Source organism: Podarcis liolepis (assembly GCF_965112155.1).
Source record: "Podarcis liolepis genome assembly, chromosome: 6".
In the NCBI taxonomy this organism is placed as follows: Eukaryota; Metazoa; Chordata; class Lepidosauria; order Squamata; family Lacertidae; genus Podarcis; species Podarcis liolepis.
Window position 1 is genome coordinate 3,730,189 of NC_139559.1, and position 25,795 is coordinate 3,755,983.

Here is a 25,795-nt window from a genome sequence, read left to right on the forward strand (position 1 = left end):
ATGGAGCGAATGCAGGCTGCGCAGCTATCCCAGAAGCCAGAACAGCAAGAGGGATTGCTGCTTTCACTGCGCAGAGATCCCTCTTGCTGTTCTGGCTTCTGAGATTCAGAATATTTTTTTTCTTGTTTTCCCCCTCCAAAAACTAGGTGCGTCTTGTGGTCTGGTGCGTCTTATAGAGCGAAAAATACGGTAAATAAATAATTTGTACCCCGTCTGACTCTGAAAAGTTGGTATCACTGGATCAGATATATCCATTTTGCTGAATTCAACTAAATAATTTTCATTGGCATTTGAATAAACGTGCCATTAATTGCTGCACTTCTGAATTTTATCTTCCTTAGTGGGTTATGCAAACTTCTACTGAGAGTGATGCTTTTTATAAGGTTGCGTCGGAGCGACTGCAGATGCATTTATGGAAGCAGTGTCCGGGAACCGCTGGTTTGGCCCCAAAGGTCTTGTGCCCCACAATAGCCTTGCCCCTCCTCCTCCTCCTCCTCCTTCTTGAGGGAGGGCAGAGATGTTCTCCTACCTTGAGGTCCAGGTGGAGAACACTCATGTGGTGCATGAAGAGGATCCCGTCACAGATCTGGCGCACAAAGACCATGCAGTCCACCTCCGTCAGCTGGTAATCCTCGTCGATGATCCGCTCAAAGAGCTCGCCGCCCTCCACACTGCAAGGCAAGACAAGGGCTGCCTTAGACCATCAGGTGAACCCCAAACCCCGCAGGGCCACAGCTGTCAACTTACAGATTTGAAAATAAGGGACGAGAAGCCTCGAAAACAAGGGATCAGCAGCCAAAATAAGGGATCAACAATTACTTTGATATAATACCTATTTTGTTGTGTGCAAATGGCTTTAGGTACCTGTTAGGTCCATAAATTACCACATAGCATATATTCAACACAAAAAACCAGCAACAATTTGTTGTTGACAAAGGACAGCTGGACATAGAAAGGGCCCCATTACCTTCAGTAGCTTATTTAAGGGACATCATCAATAAGGGACAGCAGCGAGACATGGCGCTGGGATAAGGGACTGTCCCGCCAAATAAGGGACGCTTGACAGCTATGCTCAGGGCAGTGCATTCTGGGTGCTACTCATGCATGTGGGATTTTCCCAGCGTCCATGTGACATCACCAAAAGGCCATCCCATATCCTCCCACATTTAGGTTCTATTTAGGCTGGTCACCACCCCAATGAAACAAATGTCCTGACTGGAAGAATCCACGACCAGAAAGAGGAGGAATATCAAGAAGATTGGAAGAAATTTAAGGACTATTTGAATAAATATTGTAATATAAATAATTAGAAGTCACTTGAAAGCACCAAATAGGCCTAGGATTAATTTAGGATTTAATTAAGTCAGTTGGATTAAGAAGAATAAGAAAAAAGAAAAAGATAGTTAATTGCTGGAAATATTTTTAGTTTAAGAATGATATTGGAAAGCTGTTACATACAGACACAATGAAATTCAGAAGGGAGGGATCTGGGGAAGTCAATTAACAATGTAAATAAAATTGGGTTTTTAAGGGATATGGCACTAAATTGTTGTTGCTTTGCTTTTGCTTTTTCAGTACTGTATATTTTTTGTATGTTTTTTTCCTTCTTTTTATGTTATATTTGTTATAATTGTGGAAAATTTAATTTAAAAAATTTGGAAAAAAAGAAAGAAAGAAAGAAATGTCCTCATTTGAATGAATCAATGATTTTTCTGCTAAACTTGCGCCAGAGCTTGCTTTTCTCCTCCTCCCTCCGCATTCGTTTTTCCTCATGTGTCGTGTCTTTTCAAACTGCGGGCCTGAGCGCGGCGACTGCCCGAGGACCGAGAGCCTGCCTCGCAACTCCATGACTCACAACTCCATGAAGAGCATGATGTCCTTTGGAGTCTCGATGGCGTCATATAGCTGGATCAGGTTCCTGTGGTTCAGCTGATTCATCACGTCAATTTCCACCTCGGCCGCTTCCTAGAAGGGCAAAAGCTGGTCAGTGTGGAACGGAGGCTGGCTAGGGGAGCCTTTGCCAGGCTGGTACCCTCCAGACATTTTGAACCACAACTCCCATCAGCCCCCACCAATGTCACAGTTTTGCACCACAGCTTCCACTACCTGAGACTGACAGGAGTTGCAGTCCACCTATGCGCAGACCATGGGTGCTATCCAACTAACATGCCCTGTCAGTGCAAGGATTTATTATTGCACAACAGAGTTTCCCCTCTCTTCCCCCCAAACCTTTTCTAGGGGTTCCCCCAACCCTCCCGATGTGATGGCCTGGGACTCGGACTCGGAATCAGAAGAGTCTCAGTCCGCACCGGATCCTCTGCCTCAGGCAAGTCTGGGGCCTGATCCTGAAGAGTCCCAGTTTGCACAGGTTCCCCTGCAACACGCACCAGCTGGGCCGAGTCAGGGGCCTGAGCCTGCCCTGGCTCCAGATGCGGGGATGACCTCGTTGCCTCCAGCTGGGCCATCACTTACAGCTGCTCCACTACCGGTTGGGTCAGGGGAGGCTGAGGCGGCCCCTGGGTCTAGTAGCCCACCGACGTCTGCTGAGCTGCAGAGACTGAGGTCTGAGAGAAGGAGAGACCTGAGTACTTGCAGGAGGAGTGCTCACCTTCGGCCGAGACAGGGAGGTGAGTCGCCAGGGGATCAGGACCGGCCATTACCCTGACAGAGATAAAAGGCTGTCGGACCCCACCCCAGGTTGCGGGAGCAACATTGCTGTTTGCTAGTACCTGCCTGAGACCCTGCGCCTGACCTAGCCTGGTTTCCTGCCTTGACCCTGTCGGACGGATGCCTCGTGGAATCCCTGGATTTGGGACCGGACCTGGACCGCGTTACTCGGGTTAACCCCTGGGCCCAGCACACCGGAGCAGGTTTGGGAAATGCCCAGGGCGTGAGGAGGAGTAAGGGAGGCTCTGTTGCACAAGCGCTGACAAAACACCTTTTAGTAAATTTGCACTGTTCTTATGTTATTTTGCACATCCATCGCTTTGGTCCTCGTTTTGGCTGGATGAAATAATGAATGAGTTTCACAAACCTGAACTGAACTTAGCAGGGCAGCCGTGCAGGAAAACCCAGCACAAAGACCAGCGCAGAAAAGGTGTTGCGCGCATTGCTAGATGTTGCAGCACACTGCACACCAGAGGGCACCTACCCTGTCTTTCGGCCCCTGCTTCTTAATAATTTTCACGGCCAGCTTGAGGCCTGTCTCCTTCACTGCACACGTACGGACTTCTCCAAACTTCCCCCTGTGGAGGGAAAGAGAAAGGCAGGCACTGAGAATTATGAATTCTTTTCAAAGTTCCTCCAAAGCACTAAAAAGCTCACTTTCCCCATGAAGCCTCATTCCCAACTGCAAGAACGGATGACGTTTATCCCTTCCTCCTCACCCTCACTTTCCCCTTTCTGTTTCACCACCACCACCAATTATCTTTCTGGATTGTAAACTCCTTGGGGCAAAATAAAAAAATTCCTTCCAGTAGCACCTTAAAGACCAACTAAGTTAGTTCTTGGTATGAGCTTTCGTGTGCATGCACACTTCTTCAGATACACTGAAACAGAAGTTGCCAGATCCTTCTATATAGTGAGAAGGTGGGGAGGGGTATTACTCAGGAGGGTGGTGGGAATGGGAGAGAAGCTGAATGAGTTGCTGAATTGCAACTCATTAACAAACTTAAAACCATGGAGAGACCTGGTCTGAACAGAGACATTGGATTCTTATCTCATTATACATGACTAAGCCATTTCTCACCTTCTCACCCCTTGCCTTTTCCTGTAAGACCTATTACAGTCGTTAAGAGTCGTCAACAGGCTCATCTCAGCTATCTGCCAATCTCCCATTCCCACCTTCTCACTATATAGAAGGATCTGGCAACTTCTGTTTCAGTGTATCTGAAGAAGTGTGCATGCACACGAAAGCTCATACCAAGAACTAACTTAGTTGGTCTTTAAGGTGCTACTGGAAGGAATTTTTTTATTTTGACTATGGCAGACCAACACGGCTACCTATCTGTAACTGATCCTTGGGGCAAAGACCCTTTTGCCTTTCAGGCATTGTGTGCAATGATGGCTTGGTAACAACAAACCTCTCATTACAGTTCTTTCTAATAATAATAATAATAATAATAATAATAATAATAATAATAATAATATTTTAATTTATATACCACCCATCTTGCTGGGTTTCCCCAGCCGCTCTGGGCAACTTGCAACACATATAAAAACATAACGCATCAAACATTAAGAAACAAAATATCCTGTACGAGCAACAAACAAACCAATAAATCAACAGAAACCAACAACAATAATAACAACAATAATAAACAGTTTACAGTTATACCCAAATTATAATAACCACCAACCCCAACTAAACATTTAATCAACATCAGCCCAACAAAAACAAAACAGAGAAATCAAATTTAGAACCGTTTAAAACATTTCAGCGAGTTGCCCCAACCCTAGAGTGCATGCATGAGAAAGTAATGGGGATTTCTAGATCTGAATGATGAATGACCGGACTTCTAGATTTGATGGTGTTGCGAATCATAGAACTGAAAGGGACCCAACCCCCTGAAAGTCCAACCCCCTGAAATGCAGGAATATGCAGCTGCCTGATACAGGGATCGAACCTGCAACCTTGGCATTATCAACACACTGCTCTAACCAACTGAGCTAAGTGTTCCTTTAAGGCAGGGGTGAGCAACCTTTTTCAGCCCTGGGCCGGTCCACCGTGCCTCAGACCATGTGGTGGGCTGGACGATATTTTGAAGAAGAAAAAAATATGAACGAATTCCTATGCCCCACAAATAACCCAGAGATGCATTTTAAATAAAAGGACACATTCTACTCATGTAAAAACACACTGATTCCTGGACCGTCCGAAGGCCGGATTAAGAAGGCGATTGGGGCGGATCCGGCCCCCGGGCCTTAGGTTGCCTACCCCTGCTTTAAGGCAATACTTTATTGGTCTGTTGCCTACTGATTGCTGGAGAGGGTTTGGTTTGCAGCTGGGTGGGTGTGTTTTCTTCAATATTCTGCACTTTATAAAACATTGCAGCATTCTTTCTTTCATTTACAAATGCCAATCTTAACCATGGCTGCTGTATTTTCTTTTACGTGTATTATTTCAAAAATAATATCCATATCGCAGAAAACCATCAGGAAATTGGAAACAGTCATAATTTTTGTGGGATGCGATATATAAGTAGCAGTCAAGTACGACATTCCTTGTTTTCCTAGAGTGGACATGCAGGGGAATGTTTGGTCCAGCCAGTCGAAAACTTCCTGTTTCCTCCTAGGCTGGGACATCCTTCCTTTGCATGTGACTAGAGGTGGGCATGACCTTACCTGCCCAGGTAACAAAAGGGACAAAGCACGCAGCACCACCTCTCTCTTTGGCTCCCTCCATTGTTGGAGCATCTCACAGATCCACACGTATGTACTTTGTAACTAAGTCTGCCTTCAGGGATCCAACTTTGAACTGATGATGTGAGTAAACTTATTTTATACACAGTCATACCTCGGGTTACAGCTGCTTCAGGTTGCGTTTTTTGGGTTGTGGACCGCCGAAACCTGGAAGTACCAGAACAGGTTACTTCCAGGTTTCAGCGGTTGCACATGCACAGAAGCGCTAAATTGCACTTTGCGCATGCGCAGAAGCGCCGGATTGCAACCCGCGCATGCGCAGATGTGCAGATGTGTGTTGCAAATGCTGTGGGTTGTGAACGTGCATCCTGCACAGATCATGTTCGCAACCTGAGCATCCACTGTACTTTAAACAAGACTGTGGCATGTTTATTCTTTTAAGAGGGACATAAGGGAACTTAATGGGACGCGGGTAGCACTGTGGTCTAAACCACAGAGCCTAGGGCTTGCTGCTCAGAAGGTTGGCAGTTCAAATCCCCGCGACGGGGTGAGCTCCTGTTGCTCGGTCCCTGCTCCTGTCAACCTAGCAGTTCGAAAGCATGAAGTGCAAATAGATAAATAGGTACCGCTCTGGCGTTTCCGTGCGCTGCTCTGGTTCGCCAGAAGCAGCTTAGTCATGCTGGCCACATGACCCGGAAGCTGTACGCTGGCTCCTTCGGCCAATAAAGCGAGATGAGCGCTGCAACCCCAGAGTCGGCCACGACTGGACCTAATGGTCAGGGGTCCCTTTACTTTTAAGGGAACTTACCAGGAACTTAATAGTGAGAGGCTTACACAAACCTGCAACCAGCTATCTGCTGTGCGTTTAAAAAGGGAACTGTAAAACTCTGCTAAGGAATAGAATTTGCTAGCGCAAGTTAGGAAGGATATTAATAAACAAAATATCCTCTCCTGCCACCCGGAACATTCCACAATTATGTCACTGGAAGAGCGAACGATTTGGCACCCTCTTCCTCCCACCCCCCTGCCGCCAGGCCTCACCCTCCCAGCATCTCCTTGGTGTTGATGCTGTAGGTGTCTTTGAACTCCGCCGTTCTCAGCTGGACAATGCGGTGGGTGAAGGGAGCAGGTGGAGGGGGAGTGTCATCTGGAAGAGAGAGGCAGGGGTTAAAACAAAAGAAAAACCACTGGGCTAATTCATTCATCCACCTGCGGCTCCAGCCCTGCAGCCAGCTCTCCTCCGTGGCTCCTAGAAGCTGTCTCAAAAAACACACAAGACGTAACCGGCTGTACTTTTGAATAAATAAGGTATACTATTCACTCTATCAAATTGTTGATTTCAATGGAAGTCTCATAAAGTTCGACGGAAAAAACAGAAGACCCAGTGGATCAGTTCATTCTATAGTCCGTTCATGCATAAGGTCCATACATGTGTAAGTATCTATTCCACCTGTCTGTTCAAAGAGTCCAATAATCCACACAGTTCCACAGAATCCTTTCACGGAGTCTAAGACAAGGATTTCCAGAATATTAGCCTTGTTTCGCCATCCTAGGCTTCATCAGCAGAATAGACTCATTTGTAATATTACAGGATAGTGGATCTTATAGCATAGTATTTGAGCCTGTTTGAAATAACTCTTGTAATGTAGACATAGACTTTGGACACAATGGAGAACTTAAAAGCTAGAGTGATTTAGCAGCCCTGTTTAGGGAAGCTTTTAATGTTTAATAGGTTATTGTATTTTAATATTCTGTTGGAAGCCGCTCAGAGTGGCTGGGGAAACCCAGCCAGGTGAGCGGGGTATAAATAACAATTATTATTATTATTATTATTATTATTATTATTATTATTATTATTATTACATAAGACCTTCTGCAGGCAAAGCAGATGATCTACCACCGAGCTCTTCCACTCCCTTGTTCCCTGCTGCAGGGACAGCCATGTCATTTTGACAATTTACAATATGCAGTTGGAAAAGTTAACTAAAGAACCCATGGAGGGGAGGAGGGAAGTCTAAAGATTCGGAAGAATCTTCTTGTAATTTTTTTCATTTGTGATTTTGAATGTGAATAAATTTGTAAACCCCCCCCCCCAAGAAAATGAAAGTAAGCCCCAAGGAAAATCTGTACCCGCTGCCTTGTGGGACATTTTCTGGAGAAGGAAAGGTTAAGGAAACCCTACACAAATCCACAGGCTGCTTGGCTGCTCCTTCCTGCAACTCCGGCAGCCAAACATCTTGCTCTGCTTTGCTTAGGGCAACATCGTTGGGGCTGAGAGGGGGAGCGGATCTTGTCCTCTGGGAAGCCCAGGACCTCCACACACCCTGGCCAGGCTTGTCCCCCTCCGGGGGGGGGGTCACTTCAGTGCTGCAAACGCAGCCCAGCCGCTAGTGGAAATTGCCATGGCCAGGATTCACAGCTGATGGTGACAATTCTGTATGCAGCAGTGCTTCCCCAAGGCATGTGCAGAGGGCGACCCCTACTGGCGAATTAGGGATGGTGCGTCTGGGCAGCAGCCTTGCCGAGTTGCAATAATAATAATAATAATAATAATAATAATAATAATAATAATAATAATAAATTTTATTTATACCCCGCCCTCCCCAACCAAGACTGGGCTCAGGGCGGCTAACACCAGGTAAAAAACAATTGATTAAAATACAACTTAAAAACAAGATTAAAATGCAACATTAAAATGCAGCCTCATTTCAGTGGAACTGAATCAAAAACTTTTTGGGGATGAAAACGTCAAGTCTTCACCAAGGCCAACTATCCAGACTGGTCCTACATGGGCCAGAAAAAAGCCAGGGAAGTCCCCAAATAGGAGTTCCATCACAGAAGGAGAAAGGAAAGAGGAAAAAGGAAAGAGGGGGAGGGGATCAAGTTGATTCCAAGCCAAAGGCCAGGAGGAACAACTCTGTCTTACAGGCCCTGTGGAAAGAAATCAGATCCTGCAGGGCCCTGGTCTTGTGAGACAGAGCGTTCCACCAGGCAGGAGCCAGTGTAGAAAAGGCCCTGGCTCTGGTTGAGGCTAATCTGACTTCCTTAGGGCCCAGGACCTCTAGGGTGCTACTATTTATGGACCTTAAGGTCCTCCGCGGGGCATACCGGGAGAAGCAGTCCCGTAGGTACGAGGGTCCTAGGCCGTGAAGGGCTTTAAAGGGGTTTCATCTTTGCTCCAAGACGTATCCAGGCTGGGGCCAAAACCATCGTGGCCACGGGTGCAACCCAAGGTCTTAGCTGTTTTCCCAATCGAAACTGCTCCCTTCCTCAAGATGCTGCTTAGCTTGAGCTGGGCTGCAGGTTGTGGACTCTCCTTCCTCGGAGGTCTTTAAGCCAGGCATAGGCAAACTCGGCCCTCCAGATGTTTTGGGACTACAACTCCCATCATCCCTAGCTAACAGGACCAGCGGTCAGGGATGATGGGAATTGTAGTCTCAAAACATCTGGAGGGCCGAGTTTGCCTATGCCTGCTTTAAGCAGAGGTTGGGTGATCATCTGCCCTGGGGGCGTTAGCTGACATTTCTGCATTGTAAGGGGGTTACACTAGATGACCTCTGGGGATCCCAACTCTACAATTCTATGAATTCAGGTGCTCATCAGGGAGAACGCCTGAAGCTCAGTCGCAGAGGGACCACATTTCTTGCAGGAGATTTTGGGTTCAATCACTGGCAGGGCTGTTGGTGGAGGGGTGGTCCCCTATATGAAACCCTGGGGAGCCACAGTGACTCATTGTAGATAGCACTGACAACAACAACAACAACAATAATAATTATACCCCACCCATCTGTCTGGGTTTCCCCAGCCACTCTGGGCTGCTTCCAACAGAATGTTGAAATACAATAGCCTATTAAACATTCAAAGCTTCCCTAAACAGGGCTGCCTTCAGATGTCTTCTAAAAGTTTGGTAGTTCTTCTCTTTGACATCTGGTGGGAGGGCATTCCACAGGGCGGGTGCCACTACCGAGAAGGCCGTCTGCCTGGTTCCCTGTAGCTTTGCTTCTCGCAATGAGGAAACTGCCAGAAGGCCCTCGGCACTGGACCTCAGTGTCCAGGCAGAACGATGAGAGTGGAGATCTGGCTCAGTAGAAGGCAGATTCGTATGTTCCTAAAAACGCTGGAAGCTGTGCTACAGACATGGTACCTCATTTAGTATTTAGACACATTCATATGCCAATGCATGGATGGTAACCATGCAGGAAAAAAGGATTGCAAGATTCGGCTCATTAGGCAATGAGGAAAAAGAGATCTCTCTGGGGAAGGTCGGCTGGAATCGCACAGAAACTGAGAAAAATCATTCTATTTCCAGTGTTTAGGCTGGGAGTGAGAATATAAGAGGGGACATGGATGGCGCTGTGGGTTAAACCACAGAGCCTAGGACTTGCTGATCAGAAGGTTGGCGGTTCGAATCCCCGTGATGGGGTGAGCTCCCATTGCTCGGTCCCTGCTCCTGCCAACCTAGCAGTTCGAAAGCACGTCCAAGTGCAAGTAGATAAATAGGTACCGCTCTGGCAGGAAGGTATACGGCGTTTCCGTGTGCTGCTCTGGTTCACCAGAAGCGGCTTAGTCATGCTGGCCACGTGACCCGGAAGTTGTAGGCCGGCTCCCTCGGCCAGTAAAGCGAGATGAGCGCTGCAACCTCAGAGTCGGCCACGACTGGACCTAATGGTCAGGGGTCCCTTTACCTTTACCTTTAAGTATATAAGAGCCTGCTGGGCCAGACTGATGCACCAATGTTTTTAAGCAGAGGTTGGGTGTTCATCTGTCAGGGATGCTTCAGCTGAGTTTCCTGCATTAAAGGGGGTTGGACTAGATGACCCCGGGATCCCTCCCTTCTGTCTCTTTGCTTTATCATGCGTTTTGTGTCCACATTTTGTGTTTCCCTTCTGACTCTACAATTCTACGATTTACTTAGAATCTGAAGTGGAGAGACAGTGTTGCATAGTGGCTAGACTGTCTGACTAGGACCTGGCAGACCAGGTGTGATGGCCTGGGATTCGGACTTGGAGGCTGAACCTGAGGGATCCCAGCCTGCGCAGGATTCCCCGCCTCCAGAATCAGCTGAGCCGGGGCTGGGGCCTGAGCCTGAAGGGTCCTCACCTGTGCTGGATCCTCAGGTGCAGGCGTCAGCTGAGTCTGCTCTGGCTCCTGAGGTGATGGAGGACCCATTGCCTGCAGGTGCTCCACTTTCAGCCCCATCAGAGGAAGCTGAGGTTGCCTCTGGGTCCGGTAACCCTCCAGCCTCTACTGAGCTGCAGAGGCTCAGGGCAGAGAGGCGGAGGGAACTAAGTTCCCGCAGGAGGAGTGCTCACCTCCAGGCCAAGAGAGGCAAGTCACCAGAGGATCGGGGCCTCTCTATGCCTTGGGGCAGATAAAAGCCAGCCAGCCCCAGTCCCAAGAGCAACATTGTTGGTTGCTAGTTCCTGCCTGCACCCTGTCCTGCTCTTCTGCCAGAGTTCCTGAACTCACCCAACTCCCTGCCTCAGACCCAGCTTCAGCCTTGACGGACAGCTTCCATACCGAACCATCGACCTCGGACTGGACTCGGACCTCGCCGCACGGTTAACCCTCGGGACCAGCACACCAGGGTTCGAATCCCTCGCTCGGCCATGAGGCTCACTCCATGACCTTGAGCTGGCCCCTGCCTCTTTCAGCCTTCCCTACCTCGCAGGGGTGTTGTGAGGATTAAATGATTCTAGAATTCTGTGATTCTGATGGGAAGCCAGCATGGGGTTTCCAAAGCATGGCCAGCTCCAACTGTGCAGCAAGGCCATTGGCTAGTGGTCATCAACAGCCCTCTCCTTCATGAATTTGTCTAACCTACTTTTCGGCCCTCTAGGGTGCTGGCCATCACAGTGGCAAAGAGTTCCATAGGTTAACCATGTGCTGCATGGTGCTTATGCAAAAAAAAGGCACCCCGTCCCTCTCCATTAGTGAGATTACACCGGAGACATGACCCACATCCTTCTAAGCCTATCTTTGCAGTCACGAGGGCTAGAAACTTTAATTTTCTTAAAAGCGTAAGGTGCTAGGCATAGGAAGCTCTGTACCAGATACTGCACACATCCACAGCTGCACAGCACAGCCCTGGTTATAACCACAAGAGGTGCATTGTACTGAGTGAGGCCACTGGCCAGTGCCGGATTTAAAGGTAAAGGGACCCCTGACCATTAGGTCCAGTCGTGGCCGGCTCTGGGGTTGCGGTGCTCATCTCGCTTTATTGGCCAAGAGAGCCGGCGTAAAGCTTCCGGGTCATGTGGCCAGCATGACTAAGCCGCTTCTGGCGAACCAGAGCAGCACACAGAAACGCCGTTTACCTTCCCACCGGAGCGGTACCTATTTATCTACTTTGAGGTGCTTTCGAACTGCTAGGTTGGCAGGAGCAGGGACCGAGCAACGGGAGCTCACCCCGTCGTGGGGATTCGAACCGCCGACCTTCTGATCAGCAAGTCCTAGGGTCTGTGGTTTAACCTGCAGTGCCACCTGCGTCCCCAGTGCTGGATTTACGTATAAGCTAAACAAGCTATAGCTTAGGGCTGCACTCCCTTGGCCCCCAAAAAAATTTAAAGAAAAAAACCCTGGATGTACATTTCCAAAATAAAAGATAAAAAACAAAAAACAAAAAACCTACATACAGCAACAGTGTTTTGTGTTGTGTAGGCTCCTACGATGTAAGTAATGGGCCCCCAATCATTTTATGTTAAGCTTCATAATTATTTCACTATTAATATACTTCTTCTTAATTGTATTTCAGTTCAACAGTTACTTTGATAAAATACATATTTTGTTATGTGTAAATGGCTTTAGATACCTATTAGGCCCATAAATTACCATAGAACATATATTCAACACAAAAAAACCAGCGACAATTTGTTGTTGGCAAAGCACAGCTGGACATATAAAGGGCCCCATTACCTTCAGTAGCTGAGGGCCGCATCAAACCTAAATCTGGCCCTGCCACTGGCCCACTTAGTTCAATATTATCTCCACCAGTCATGGGCAGAAGGTAGGTTGGGATTTACTGGTCAATATCTGCATCATACTAGATCTGCGTTCTCCAACCTTGGGTCCTCAGACATTGTGGGACTACAACTCCCATCATCTCCAGCCAATTCGGCAAATGGCCAGGGACTATGGGACTCAGTGGCGTAGCGTGGGGGGTGCCAGGGGTGCCAGCCGCACCGGGCGCAACATTTTGGGGGGCGCGTTTGGCCGGCCCCCCTCAAGGAAGCGGGAACCTCTCCAAGGCACAGCGCGCCGTTGGTAGAGGAAAAAAGCTGCGCAGCAGCAGCAGCAAGGCACAGCGTGCCGTCAGTAGAGGAAAAAAGCCGAGCAGCAGCAGCAGCAAAGTCGGGAGGAGGAGGAGGTGGAGCGAGCCTGCTAATTCCTTGCAAAGTCGGGAGGAGGAGGAGGTGGAGCGAGCCTGCTAAGAATTCCTCGCAGCTGGCCATCCAACCTCCAGCGAAGGAGGGCCCCGCTCCACCTTCCGAGGGAGCCTGCTAGGACCCCCGGCTCCCTGCAGGTGGCTCACAACCCCCGCTAGCCCGGCCGGGGCTCGGGGAGGATGGGAGCCGCCTGCTGGGCTGGCACAGCTGCGTGTGAAGGCGCGGAGGGAGGCGCTCCCAGGGCTGCCGGCGGCCTTTCCCCGCACGCGAAGGAGCAAGGGCGGCGGCGGCGGCGAGGCTGCGCAACAGCCGCTGCGTGAGAACGAGCCCTTGCCCAGCCCGGGGGACGATCCGGAGGCCCTCTCCGAGCGCGTCGCGTGTAGCCAGCCTGCCAGCCTGCCTGCCAGGGTGGAGCAAAGCGGCGGAGTGGGGAGAGGTTGCCCTTCTTCGCACGCAACCGCCCCCCCCCCCGCGTCACGCCTTAAATCCACCCTCCCACAAACTAGGAGCGAGCAGCTGAGAGGGAACAGTGAGAGCCACGAGCAGCTTTTTCTGAAAATGCCCTTTAAAAAAAAAAATCCTAAAATTTATAAACCGCTTGACAGCTACAAAAGCGGTTTGCCAAGAGAATAAAACTGCCAGGAAGCAGTGGCGTAGCGTGGGGGGTGCAGGGGGGCCGGCCGCGCCGGGCGCAACATCTGGGGGTTAGGGTTAGGGGGCGCAAATCCACGGGTTAGGGGGCGCAAATTACTTGCCTTGCCCCGGGTGCTGACAACCCACGCTACGCCACTGATGGGACTTGTAATCCAACAACATCTCGGGACCCCAAAGTGCAGAATGCTGTACTAACCAACCGTCAACCTTCATTTCCCAGGTTGTTAAACAACAGCAACAGCATCCCTCACAGCTGCCTGCCCTCCCCTGCCACAGCAAAGAAACTCTGGGGGCAAATTAGGAATTAATTTTGTGTGAGAAAGGACTGAGGGTTCAGTTCTAGTGCCGCAAACTAATTCCTGGGCTGAAAATGTGCTCGGATGTACTCTGCTCCTTTATCCTAGGTGTCCGTCTGTTACCAGTTCAAGGCAATATTCTGCACTTACTGGTGGAGCTCAGAAGTTCCAGGTAAAGGTAAAGGGACCCCTGACCATTAGGTCCAGTCGTGGCTGACTCTGGGGTTGTGGCACTCATCTCGCTTTACTGGCCGAGGGAGCCAGCGTGCAGCTTCCGGGTCATGTGGCCAGAATGACGAAGCCGCTTCTGGTGAACCAGAGCAGCGCACGGAAACACCATTTACCTTCCCGCTGGAGTGGTACCTATTGATCTACTTACACTTTGACGAACTGCTAGGTTGGCAGGAGCAGGGACCGAGCAACGGGAGCTCACCCCGTCGCAGGGATTCGAACCGCCAACCTTCTGATCGGATCATGCAAGCTTGACGTCAGTCCATCTCAGATCTATCCTGCCTTGCAATGGCTCTCCAGGGTCTCCAACGAGAGGTTGCCCCAGGCCTTCCTGGAGACGCCAGGGAGTGCGGCCTTCTGTGCATGTCCCATCACTAAGTTATGACCCATCCCTGAGACACTGGCCTCACAGCACATCCTGCTTCAGGTCCTGAGGTCTCCACGAGAAAGAAAGGAGGAGGGGACAACAGAGCACTGTCTGCCTGAACTCCCCTGCACTTTCATTGGGCCTTCGAACATTTCTTTTCATAAGGACTAGAAACTTGAGATTCTGTTGTTTCATTTGACTTGGAGATTGAAGATTCTGCAGATCCTGCCCTTGGCACACGAAAACTGCAGGTGCCCAGTGAATGCTCAGCCCAGGACAAAACCCACCTGGTGATCACCTCCCCAACAGACAACACACAATCGTCCTCCACTTCCATTGCTGCCCTGCCAACCCGCCTCTGCCCCTTAACCTCACCCACTTGCCACATTTTGCCTTGCACACACCCCACACCCCCTCCCTCCCAACCCCACTGCAAGGTCACCCGGCCACAAGACACGCTGTCCCATCTGTCACAGCGGGGAGAGCGATCACAACAACACCTGGTGCTGCGATGCGCCCCGGTCCCTCGCCCTGCCAGCCTGCTTATCTCATGGAAAGGAGCTTTTCTCCGCATGCCAGAGAGGGAGTCGAGGGAGGGAGGGAGGGAGGCAGCGCATGCCAGGTGGATCAGGGCACAAGGCAAATTTTCCTCCTGCCCTGCAATCTCCAAACTCTGGGGCTCAGCAAAACCGCAGCCAAAGGCACCAGGAGATCCTATGAAGCCGTGGTGGTCAGCAACAGCGCAACCCTGGACCAAACGAGGGCCACATGTTGGGCAAACAGGGAGCTGAAGCATCCCACCAGTTGAAGCCAGTTTTAATCCATTTTAGTCTGGATCCTAAACGGCCTCGGTCCAGTATACCTGAAGGAGCATCTCCACCCCCATTGTTCCGCCCAGACACTGAGGTCCAGCTCCGAGGGCCTTCTGGCGGTTCCCTCGCTGCGAGAAGCCAAGCTACAGGGAACCAGGCAGAGGACCTTCTTGGTGGTGGCGCCCGCCCTGTGGAACACCCTCCCACCAGATGTCAAAGAGAACAACAACTACCAGATTTTTAGAAGACATCTGAAGGCATCCCTGTTTAGGGAAGTTTTTAATGTTTAACAGATTACTGTATTTGAATACTTTGTTGGAAGCCGCCCAGAGTGGCTGGGGTATAAATAAATTATTATTATTATTATTATTATTATTATTATTATTATTATTATTATTATTATTACCTGTGCAAAGTGCTTTGTTTTCAAGCAACAGACTGGTGCAGGGAACCAGGACGGTGCTGAAAAGGCATCCCTTTGCACAACCAGGGCCGGCCCATCCATTTGGCAGGCTGAAGACGCAGCCTTGTGTGGGGGGGGGGGTGAAATCCCACAGGGTGCCCCCCCCTGCAGCACTCCACCCGCCTCTAGAGTCATGTGGCGACAGTTTCTATGAGATCTCTCCAGAAGAAGTCACCGAACGACCACAGTAAGTGAGACTTCGGCGGGCAGAGGCGGCACCTTCCTGTTTCGCCTCAGGCGGCAAAACGGGATGGGCCGCTCCTGTCCTCCACCTTAGGGAAAGGCATCAGACATTCTCCTCCAAAGAAACGAACAGCCTCTGCAGAACGATGCGCACCATGTGCTTCAATCTCTGTCACTTTCAGCGACAACCTGTTTCCTGCAGCTGATGTCTGTTATAGCGCCAGTTGAGAAAACATGCCTGATGTTTGCATTCCTTCCCTGCTCCATCCCACCCTCTCCCTGAGACGAAGCCAGGCACAGCCTAAAGCAGGGGTCCTCAAACTAAGGCCTGCAGGCCGGATAAGGCCCGAGGGACTCGTTTATCCGGCCCGCGGCGACCCCCGCCGCCCGCTGCCAACACCCACTCTTACTGGTGCTGCGCTGCTGCCCACTTCTGGGTCGGAGGAGCACTGGAAATAGCTTGTGTGCATGCGCAAGCGTGATTTGCACATGCGCAAGCGTGATTTCCGGTGCACATTGGTCGGAGGACCCGGAAGTGCACCGGAAATAGTGTGTGCGCACGCGTATGGGCATGCGCTCCAATGCCCGCCACGCGATCGGCGCTGGAGACACCGGCCCGAGGCGCGGTAAGTTTGCTGACCCCTGGGCCTAAAGGATGGACAACTTATATTTCCTTCCTTTTTTTAAAAAAAGAGAGCTGTTCTGGCCCCCTGCCCCTCACTCCTATTCCCTCCGTCTGGACCAGGCTCGTTCAGCTGGCCCCGCAAAGCCAGAGCCCTCGATGGCCTTACCCAAAATCAGGGACGGGTCCTCTTTGCCAAAGTCCGGAGTGAGGTATGGGCTGGTTGGGGTATCCGGAACCTCTGCAGGGGTTGCCGCGGTCTCGCTTCCTTCCAACGGCGGCTGCGCTGCGGAAACGCTGGGCTCACCGGCATCCTGGGTTGTGGCCCCTGGGGCTAAGGGAGCGGGTTCGGCCAAGGTCCTTTCTCCTTGATCCGCTGGGCCCGGTTGCTCTGCCGCTGCGGGGGCCTGCGCCGAATCAGGGGGGGCCTCCTTGGCTTCCCCAGGGGGTGGCGGGTCCGCTTTGTGGGTGGGAGTCACCAGTTCCTGAGGAGTCGGCTCCTTGAGATCAGCCGGAGCCTCTTCCGGAATATCTGCTAGGCTGAAATGTCAGAAGAGGAGAACATCAAAGGAGAAGCTGCTACAGCATCTGGCCCTACCTAGTCCAGCCTCCTGTGCTCACTTGGGCCAACCTAGATGCCCGTTATGGAAAGCCCGCAAGCAGGATTTGAACACAAGACCCCTCTCCCCTCCTGCGGTTTCCAGCAACTGGGATTCAGAAACATTTGCTGCCTCCGATTGTGGATGCAGAGCACAGGCAGCATGGCTAACAGCCTTCGAAAGCCCTCTCCTCCTCCTATTATTATTATTATTATTGTTGTTACATACAATGTTAGGTTAGGAAGAAAAGGGGGAAAGAGGGAGAGGGGGAATGATGAGTGGGGTGGGGTGGCAATGTTTCTATTATTCTACTTAGCGTATGTGACCCTACCTGCCCACAGACTGTCTTGCCAGAGTGGTGCATGCTCTGGTTATCTCCCGCTTGGACTACTGCCATGCGCTCTACGTGGGGCTACCTTAGAAGGTGACCCGGAAACTGCAATTAATCCAGAATGCGGCAGCTAGACTGGTGACTGGGAGCGGCCGCCGAGACCATATAACACCGGTCTTGAAAGACCTACATTGGCTCCCAGTACGTTTCCGAGCACAATTCAAAGTGTTGGTGATGACCTTGAAAGCCCTAAACGGCCTCAGTCCATTATACCTGAAGGAGCGTCTCCACCCTCATCGTCCAGTCTGGACACTGAGGTCCAGCGCCGAGGGCCTTCTGGCGGTTACCTCATTGTGAGAAGCAAAGCTACAGGGAACCAGGCAGAGGGCCTTCTCGGTAGTGGCGCCCGCCCTGTGGAACGCCTTCCCTTCAGATGTCAAAGAAAAAAACAACTACAGTGGTGCCCCGCAAGACGAATGCCTCGCAAGACGGAAAACTCACTAGACGAAAGAGTTTTCCGTTTTGGAGATGCTTCGCAAAACAAATCTCCTATGGGCTTGCTTCGCAAGACGACAATGTCTTGCGAGTTCCTGCGGTTTTTCCCCCCTTTCCCCCCCTTTTTCTAAGTCGCTAAGCCTCTTATCAGCTGATCCGATAAGCCGCTAAAAGCCGCTAATAGTGCTAATCCACTAATCCGTCAATGGGCTTGCTTCGCAAGACAAAAAAACCGCTAGACGAAGAGAATCACAGAACGGATTCTTTTCGTCTTGCGAGGCACCACTGTACCAGACTTTTAGAAGACATCTGAAGGCAGCCCTGTTTAGGGAAGTTTTTTCTTTTATTGTGTTTTTAATATCCTGTTGGGAGCTGCCCAGAGTGGCTGGGGAAGCCCGGCCAGAGGGGTGGGGTGTAAGTAATAAATTATTATTAAATTGTTATTACAGTATTATTCCTTGGTGGTCAAAATAAAAAAATTCCTTCCAGTAGCACCTTAAAGACCAACTAAGTTAGTTCTTGGTATGAGCTTTCGTGTGCATGCACACTTCTTCAGATACACACTGAATGCACACGAAAGCTCATACCAAGAACTAACTTAGTTGGTCTTTAAGGTGCTACTGGAAGGAATTTTTTTATTTTGACTATGGCAGACCAACACGGCTATCTATCTGTAACTGATTCCTTGGTGGTGAGAGAGAGTTTGGGGATGGCTTAGGGTGTGGTTGGTTGTCTTTGGTTGGCTGTAGTGAAATTTGTGTTGTTGTTTTTTGTGGGTGGGTGGGTGTTTTTGGATCAGGTTAGCCACACTGATTCGGACGCTGTTGGCGGGTTCTTGTTGCTGTCTTGTTGGGCTGTGTATGTGATAAAGGGGAACCAAACCGGGGTGAAGGCGTCTTCTTCTATTTGCCCCCGTGTCAATTTCAGTTTGTTGGTTCGTTTTTCTAGTAAGGCTCTTTCCCATACAGTGGTTCCTCGGGTTACAGACGCTTCAGGTTACAGACTCCGCTAACCCAGAAATAATACCTCGGGTTCAGAACTTTGCTTCAGGATGAGAACAGAAATCGCGTGGCGGCAGCGGGAGGCCCCATTAGCTAAAGTGGTACCTCAGGTTAAGAACAGTTTCAGGTTAAGAACGGACCTCCAGAATGAATTAAGTTCTTAACCCGAGGTACCACTGCACTATTTGATACCATTGGTCCATGCTTACGTTTGACAGGTCTCTCCAGTGTCTGGCTATGATGTCTCTGGCTGCTGAAAGTAGGTGGGTTCCCTCTCCTCCTCCTCAAACTTGTCTAATCCTCTTTTATTGTATTGGATTATTGTAATTCGCTCTACGCGGGGCTGCCCTTGAGACTGACCCAGAAACTCCAGCGGGTGCAGAATGCTGCAGCGAGACTCCTATGGTTTTATTACATATTCTGAATGGTTTTATTACATATTCTGAAGGCAGCCCTGTTTCGGGAAGCTTTTAATGTTTGATGTATTATAGTATTTTAATATTCTTTTGGAATCCGCCCAGAGTGGCTGGGGAAGCCCAGCCAGATGGGCGGGGTATAAATAATAAATTATTATTATTATTATTATTATTATTATTATTATTATTATTATTATTCAACATGGATGGTTTTATTACATATTCAACATGGATAGAACATGGTTAATGGCAACTGAGGACACACATGACGACAACAACAACAACAACAACAACAACAACATAATAATAATAATAATTATTATTATTATTTATTTATACCCCGCCCTCCCCAGCCAGAGCCGGGCTCAGGGCGGCTAACACCAGTAAAATTACAATAAAAACATAATGGGGGGGGATTTTTTAAAAACCAATTTAAAATACAGGTTAAAATGCAATTTAAAATGCAGCCTCATTTTAATAGTAGCCCATAGATCAAGACCATAAGGGGAGGGAAACATAAGGGTCAGCCTGAGTCCAAACCAAAGGCCAGGCAGAACAGCTCTGTCTTGCAGGCCCTGCAGAAAGATGTCAAGTCCCGCAGGGCCCTAATTTCTTGGGACAGAGCGTTCCACCAAGTTGGGGCCAGTACTGAAAAAGCCCTGGCCCTAGTTGAGACCAATCTAACCCCCTTGAGACTTGGGACCTCCAAAGTGTTGTCATTTGTGGACCTTAAGGACAAAGGAGGAATGTGGAATGATACCTTTGTCTTGTGGACAACCTTTGTCTTAAAAACCGAAATCACTTAAAAGTTAAACGAAATTAAATAGACCTTTGGTGCTTTTATAGCTGCTGCTGCTGCTGGTCATTGCTGAATATTGATGGTTGCTTCTTGCATATAAGTGAAAACAATAAAATAAAACAATGTCTGATTTTAACTTTCCCCCCCAAAAGTTTATATTCATTTTATAACACAAATAAACAGCACAAACAGGAAAACAAACAATAGAAACAGATTCTTATCCTTATTTTTCCTATGATGGACTATATGGAACTTGCCGAACTGACCGGGAGACTCCGAGACCAGAGAGAAGAGACGGTGGAAGAAGATTGGAAGAAGTTTAAGGAATATTTGGAAAAAAAATGTTAATATTTAAATCTTAGAATAGCTTTGGAAGTGGATTTAGGCTGTAGGGTTAGAAGCAGAAGACAGTGTATTTTAAAATAGTATTATTTGCAAGTGAAGAGTTTTATGGCTAAAGTAAGTGTGATTTTAAAAAATGGTTAGAAATTATGATATATGCAAACTGCTAAAGATGAGGTAAAATGAAAATCAGATAGGGGGGACTTGGGGAAGCTCACCTAACAATGCTTTAAACTTTTTTATGGCTTCATTGCTGCAAACCGCTTTGATATACAGTGGTGCCCCGCATGACGAACGCCTCGGAAGACGAAAAACTCGCTAGACGAAGGAGTTTTTCGTTTTCTTAGCCGCTTCACAAGACGCATTTCCCTATGGGCTTGCTTCGCAAAATGAAGCTTGCCCCGCAAGCTCCGGGGAAAGCGGGGAAGCGCAGCACGTCTTCCCCTCTCTCCCCGGACCCCTTTTGAAGCAAGGGGCGGCGGGGAGAAGATCGCTTCTCCCCGTTGCCAGCCCCGCAATCTCCGGGGACCCCTTTTGAACCAAGGGGCGGCAACAGGGAGAAGCGATTCTCCCCGCTGCCCCTTCCCTTGCTTTAAAACAGGTCCGGGGACAGAGGGGAAGCGCCACGCACCTTCCCCTCTGTCCCCGGAGATTGCGGGGCAGGCAACGGGGAGAAGCAATCTTCTCCCCGCCGCCCCTTGCTTTAAACAGGTCCGGGGACAGAGGGGAAGCGCTGCGCGCCTTCCCCTCTGTCCCCGGACGGTCTCCATAGGAACGCATTGATTGATTTTCAATGCATTCCTATGGAAAACCGTGCTTCGCAAGACGAAAAACTCGCAAGAAGAAAAAACTTGCGGAACGAATTAATTTCGTCTTGCGAGGCACCACTGTATATATTTTTAGAAACAAATATTTTCGTACATCAATGCATTAATAAAGGCTGTACGAGAGAGAAGCGTTACCTGGGCAGGTGTGCTGGGCAGCTGAGGCTCTGCTGAAGTTCTAGGTGCTTCTGCTGGGAGCTTGGTGGGCTTTCGTGGCTCCCTTCCCCTCCTGCCACGGCGGCTTGGCTTGGCGTATGGCTCTCTTCCACTGCCTTGGCCGCATCCTGCCCTGCTCCCCCTTCCCCTTTCGCCGCCTGGCTTGGCTCTTCAGACCCGGCTTCCGCTGCTTCCCTCGGCTCCCCCAGGCCCACGGCAGGCGCCTCTGCTCCCCCTTCTGTGCCGGGGGGGCTGCAAGACCCTCCCTCCTTCTCCATCCTCTGCTCTCCTCCCAGGGGAGCCTCCTCGGACGCTGGGTGTTGGGCAGAGGCGTCCACACCTGGGGTTCCCTCCTTGGCCTTCAGCTCAGCTTCTGCACAAGACACAAAATATGGGAGAATAGTGCTTTCCCCCCCTGATACAGCAAATAACAAAAGTTAAAGCGACAAAAAGTGTTTTGGGGCATTGCAATAAATTGCCCTACATGCCAAGAGGAGGCAGGGTTTATTCATTCATTTCCAAGAAAGAGAGAGAGAGAGAGAGAGAGAGGCAGAGAGAGAGAGAGAGAGAAAGGAAGAAAGAAAGAAAGAAAGAGAGAGAGAGAGAGAGAGAGAGAGAGAGAGAGAGAGAAAGAAAGAAGAGGGAAAGAAGGCAGGAAGGCAGGAAGGCAGGAAGAAAGAGAGAGAGAGAGAGAGAGAGAGAAAGAAAGAAAGAAAGAAAGAAAGAAAGAAAGAAAGAAAGAAAGAAAGAGGGAAGGAAGGAAGGAAGGAAGGAAGGAAGGAAGGAAGGAAGGAAGGAAGGAAGGAAAAAAGTAGTTTACAAAAGAAAGATAAAAACAACAAAAATTTCATTATGAAAAATTAACAACAAAAACCTCAGACATTTAAAAAGTTAAAATAATAAACTAAAACAGGTGAAAGGTCGCATTAGCTTTCGATACACCTGGCTAGGATTGCTTAAGCAAAGAATGTTTTTAAGCAGGCACCAGAAAGAGTTCAGCGAAGGCTGACGTCAATAGGCAGGGAGTTCCAAAGTTTTTCTCAGAACAAGGATCCTGTGTGAGGGAGATGGAGTGCCAGTGGCGGGCAGTGCCAGAGGCCAAAGTGGCTGGGGCAATGGATGCTAATTTCACCTTTGTGCAGCAGCAGACTGGTTCCTACATACATTCGCAAACACTCTCTCCTGCCTCTATTCTCTGTCCAGATGAACAAGAACCATCATCAGAGTTCGAGGGTCCTTTCCAGCCAGGCAAAAACACTCACGGGCAGTTCCAAGGGCCGGATAGAGAGGCATTCGGCCCCCCAGTCTGTGGCTCCCTGCTGAATTAAGAGCAAACTCGTTCCCTGAGTCCTGACCCTCATGCCCTCCCACCAGATGTCAAGGAGAAAAATAACTACCAAACTTTTAGAAGACATCTGAAGGCAGCCCTGTTTAGGGAAGCTTTTAATGTTTGATGTATTACAGTATTTTAATATTTTTTTGGAAGCCGCCCAGAGTGGCTGGGGAAGCCCAGCCAGATGGGTGGGGTATAAATAAATTATTATTATTATTATTATTATTATTATTATTATTACGCCTCCACACTGTCATTCTGCAGGAGAGAATAAAAAAGCGCTCAAGAGAATTTAAGTTTTGCATGATTGAAGGACCCTGGCACAAGAAACCCACCTCTTCAAACTACAGTGGTACCTGTATGGACTTTTTGTAGTAGTGAAAGTGATAGGGACTACATTTCCCAGGATTCTCTTGGGCAAAGTCCTGGCTGTTCAGGCGGTACAAGAGAGTTTCCTGTATTTTCTCTATGTGTACCATCTATACCTGCAAATCCGCAGGGCCTCAAGTGCTCTCCTCCGGAGAGAAAAGCAAACTCTGCAGCAGCTGCCTCTGGAACTCCCTGCCACTTGAGGAAACGGTGAGCTGTGTGCACGAAACAGGACGCTTGTTCCCTGCTTTAAAAGCACAGCTTCTCATCCTCTTCAGGAGAAGCAAACGCGCAACAAGGGGAGCATAGGGAGGCATGTCCCTGCACCACTCAGAGCGCATGTCAAGGATGAGCATTGGGGAGTTTGCACAGGCCAAAGGGAAGCTGCTCTGGCTCAGTATCCCGGCCCCCTCAGTGGCCGCCTGCTCCAGGCGCAATCTCTCATAGCATTTCTTGCTAAAAGTGACAGCAAAGACCCTCTCTCTGGCAGAGATGCTGCCAGTCAGATCAGACAATGTTGGGTGAAGGCGGTGAAGGTCCTTCGTCTGGAGGCGGTTGGAGGACGGATGGCGGCTAACAGATTGAGGTTGAATCCTGACAAGACAGAAGTACTGTTTTTGGGGGACAGGAGGCGGGCAAATGTGGGGGACTCCCTGGTCCTGAATGGGGTAACTGTGCCCCTGAAGGACCAGGTGCACAGCCTGGGAGTCATTTTGGACTCACAGCTGTCCATGGAGGCGCAGGTCAATTCTGCGTCCAGGGCAGCTGTTTATCAGCTCCACCTGGTACGCAGGCTGAGACCCTACCTGTCCGCAGACTGTCTCGCCAGAGTGGTGCATGCTCTGGTTATCTCCCGTTTGGACTACTGCAATGTGCTCTCTGTGGGACTACCTTTGAAGGTGACCCAGAAACTACAACTAATCCAGAATGCGGCAGCTAGACTGGTGACTGGGAGCGGCTGCCAAGACCACATAACACCGGTCCTGAGAGATCTGCATTGGCTCCCAGTACGTTTCCAAGCACAATTCAAAGTGTTGGTGCTGATCTTTAAAGCCCTAAACAGCCTCGGTCCAGTATATCTGAAAGAGCGTCTCCACCCCCATCGTTCTACCCAGACACTGAGGTCCAGCACTGAGGGCCTTCTGGCGGTTCCCTCACTGCGAGAAGCCAAGTTACAGGGAACCAGGCAGAGGGCCTTCTTGGTGGTGGCACCCACCCTGTGGAATGCCCTCCCATCAGGTGTGAAAGAGAAAAATAACTACCAGGCTTTTAGAATACATCTGAAGGCAGCCCTGTTTAGGGAAGCTTTTAATATTTAATGCTGTATTGTTTTTAACACTCGATTGGGAGCCGCCCAGAGTGGCTGGGGAAATTATTACTATTACTATTACTAATTACTATTATTATTACTATTATTATTATTATTATTATTATTATTATTATTATTATTATTATTATTATTATTATTTTGAATGAATTGTTGGAACAGTTGAGTGACCTGTCTTGGGCTGGCCATTGGTCCATCTTCCTCAGTACTGTACTGTCTGCACTGGCTGGCAGCAGCAGTCTAGGCTTTCCGGCAGGACTTTCTCCCAGCCCTTGTTGGAGATGCAAAGTGAGGGATGTTTTCCCATCCATTCCGCCTGGCCTTTGGTTTGGAATCAACTTGATCCCCTTCCCCTCTTTCCTTTTTCCTTTCTCCTTCTGTGATGGAACTCCTATTTGGGGACTTCCCTGGCTTTTTTCTGGCCCATGTAGGACCAGTCTGGATAGTTGGGTGATATGTACTGAGTTGAATAGGATCCAAAATGCAGCTGTCTGATCGGTCCTAGAACAATAGGATCCAAAATGCAGCAGTCTGATTGGTCCTAGAACAATGCAGCAGTATGATTGGTCTGCAGGAGCCACCCAATCCAGCTCCAGAATGAAGTGAATCCACAACCTGATTGGCCTACAGGAGAATTCCAGAATTAGCCAATCACCTGGGGCCCATTATGTAAATAATGTATATAAAGCAGACATTCTGGGGGAACTTCCATTCCTCCTCACCACTATGAGCTGAATACAGTGGTGCCCCGCAAGACGAATGCCTCGCAAGACGGAAAACTCGCTAGACGAAAGGGTTTTCCGTTTTTGAGCTGCTTCGCAAGACGATTTTCCCTATGGGCTTGCTTCGCAAGACGAAAACGTCTTGCAAGTTTGTTTCCTTTTTCTTAACACCGTTAATACAGTTGCGACTTGACTTTGAGGAGCAACTCATAGAACGCAGTGTACAACCTTTTTTGAGGTTTTTAAAGACTTTGGTGATTTTTGAAGCTTTTCCAAAACTTCTTTTGCAGCCATTTGGTAAGTTAAGCTTTTAAAACTTTTGGGGGGGGGTTGGATTTTGGGTTGGGGTGTTTGGAATTCAAGGACTTGGTGTTGGGAAGGGGTTTGCAAGAATCTGGAAGCTTGTGGGGTTTTTTCCTGCATTTTTATGATTTTCTGTGACCATTGGGCCACTCTGCTGTTTTTTTAAAAAAATTCTGGGTTTGAATTTTGAAATGCTCTTTACAGTATGTGTGACTTTAAAGAGCACTTAATAAACTCTTGTTGTACCAAATTTGGCTTTGTTTGGACTTTTTTTGACCATAGGAACGCATTAATTGATTTTCAATGCATTCCTATGGGAAACCGTGCTTCGCAAGACAAAAAATTCGCGAGATGAAAAAATTCGCGGAACGAATTAATTTCGTCTTGCGAGGCACCACTGTAAA

General features: G+C 49.1%; 1 protein-coding gene across 7 annotated transcripts in view; it reads right to left on the reverse strand.

Moving 5' to 3' along the window:
* MYLK2 (myosin light chain kinase 2) overlaps positions 1–25,795 on the reverse strand; it is a 46,470-nt gene that overhangs the window by 15,680 nt on the left and 4,995 nt on the right. For all 7 annotated transcript variants that reach the window (XR_014527164.1, XR_014527165.1, XR_014527166.1 and 4 more), the window contains exons 2-7: positions 21,320–21,710; positions 16,544–16,914; positions 6,403–6,508; positions 3,152–3,245; positions 1,856–1,965; positions 530–671 (exon numbers count right to left, since the gene is read on the reverse strand). Coding sequence is in view for 3 of the 7 variants with exons in the window: in XM_083507460.1 (XP_083363586.1) it covers positions 530–671; positions 1,856–1,965; positions 3,152–3,245; positions 6,403–6,508; positions 16,544–16,914; positions 21,320–21,710 (1,214 nt within the window). In the remaining 4 variants the exon portion in view is untranslated. The remainder of the gene's footprint in view (positions 1–529; positions 672–1,855; positions 1,966–3,151; positions 3,246–6,402; positions 6,509–16,543; positions 16,915–21,319; positions 21,711–25,795) is intronic.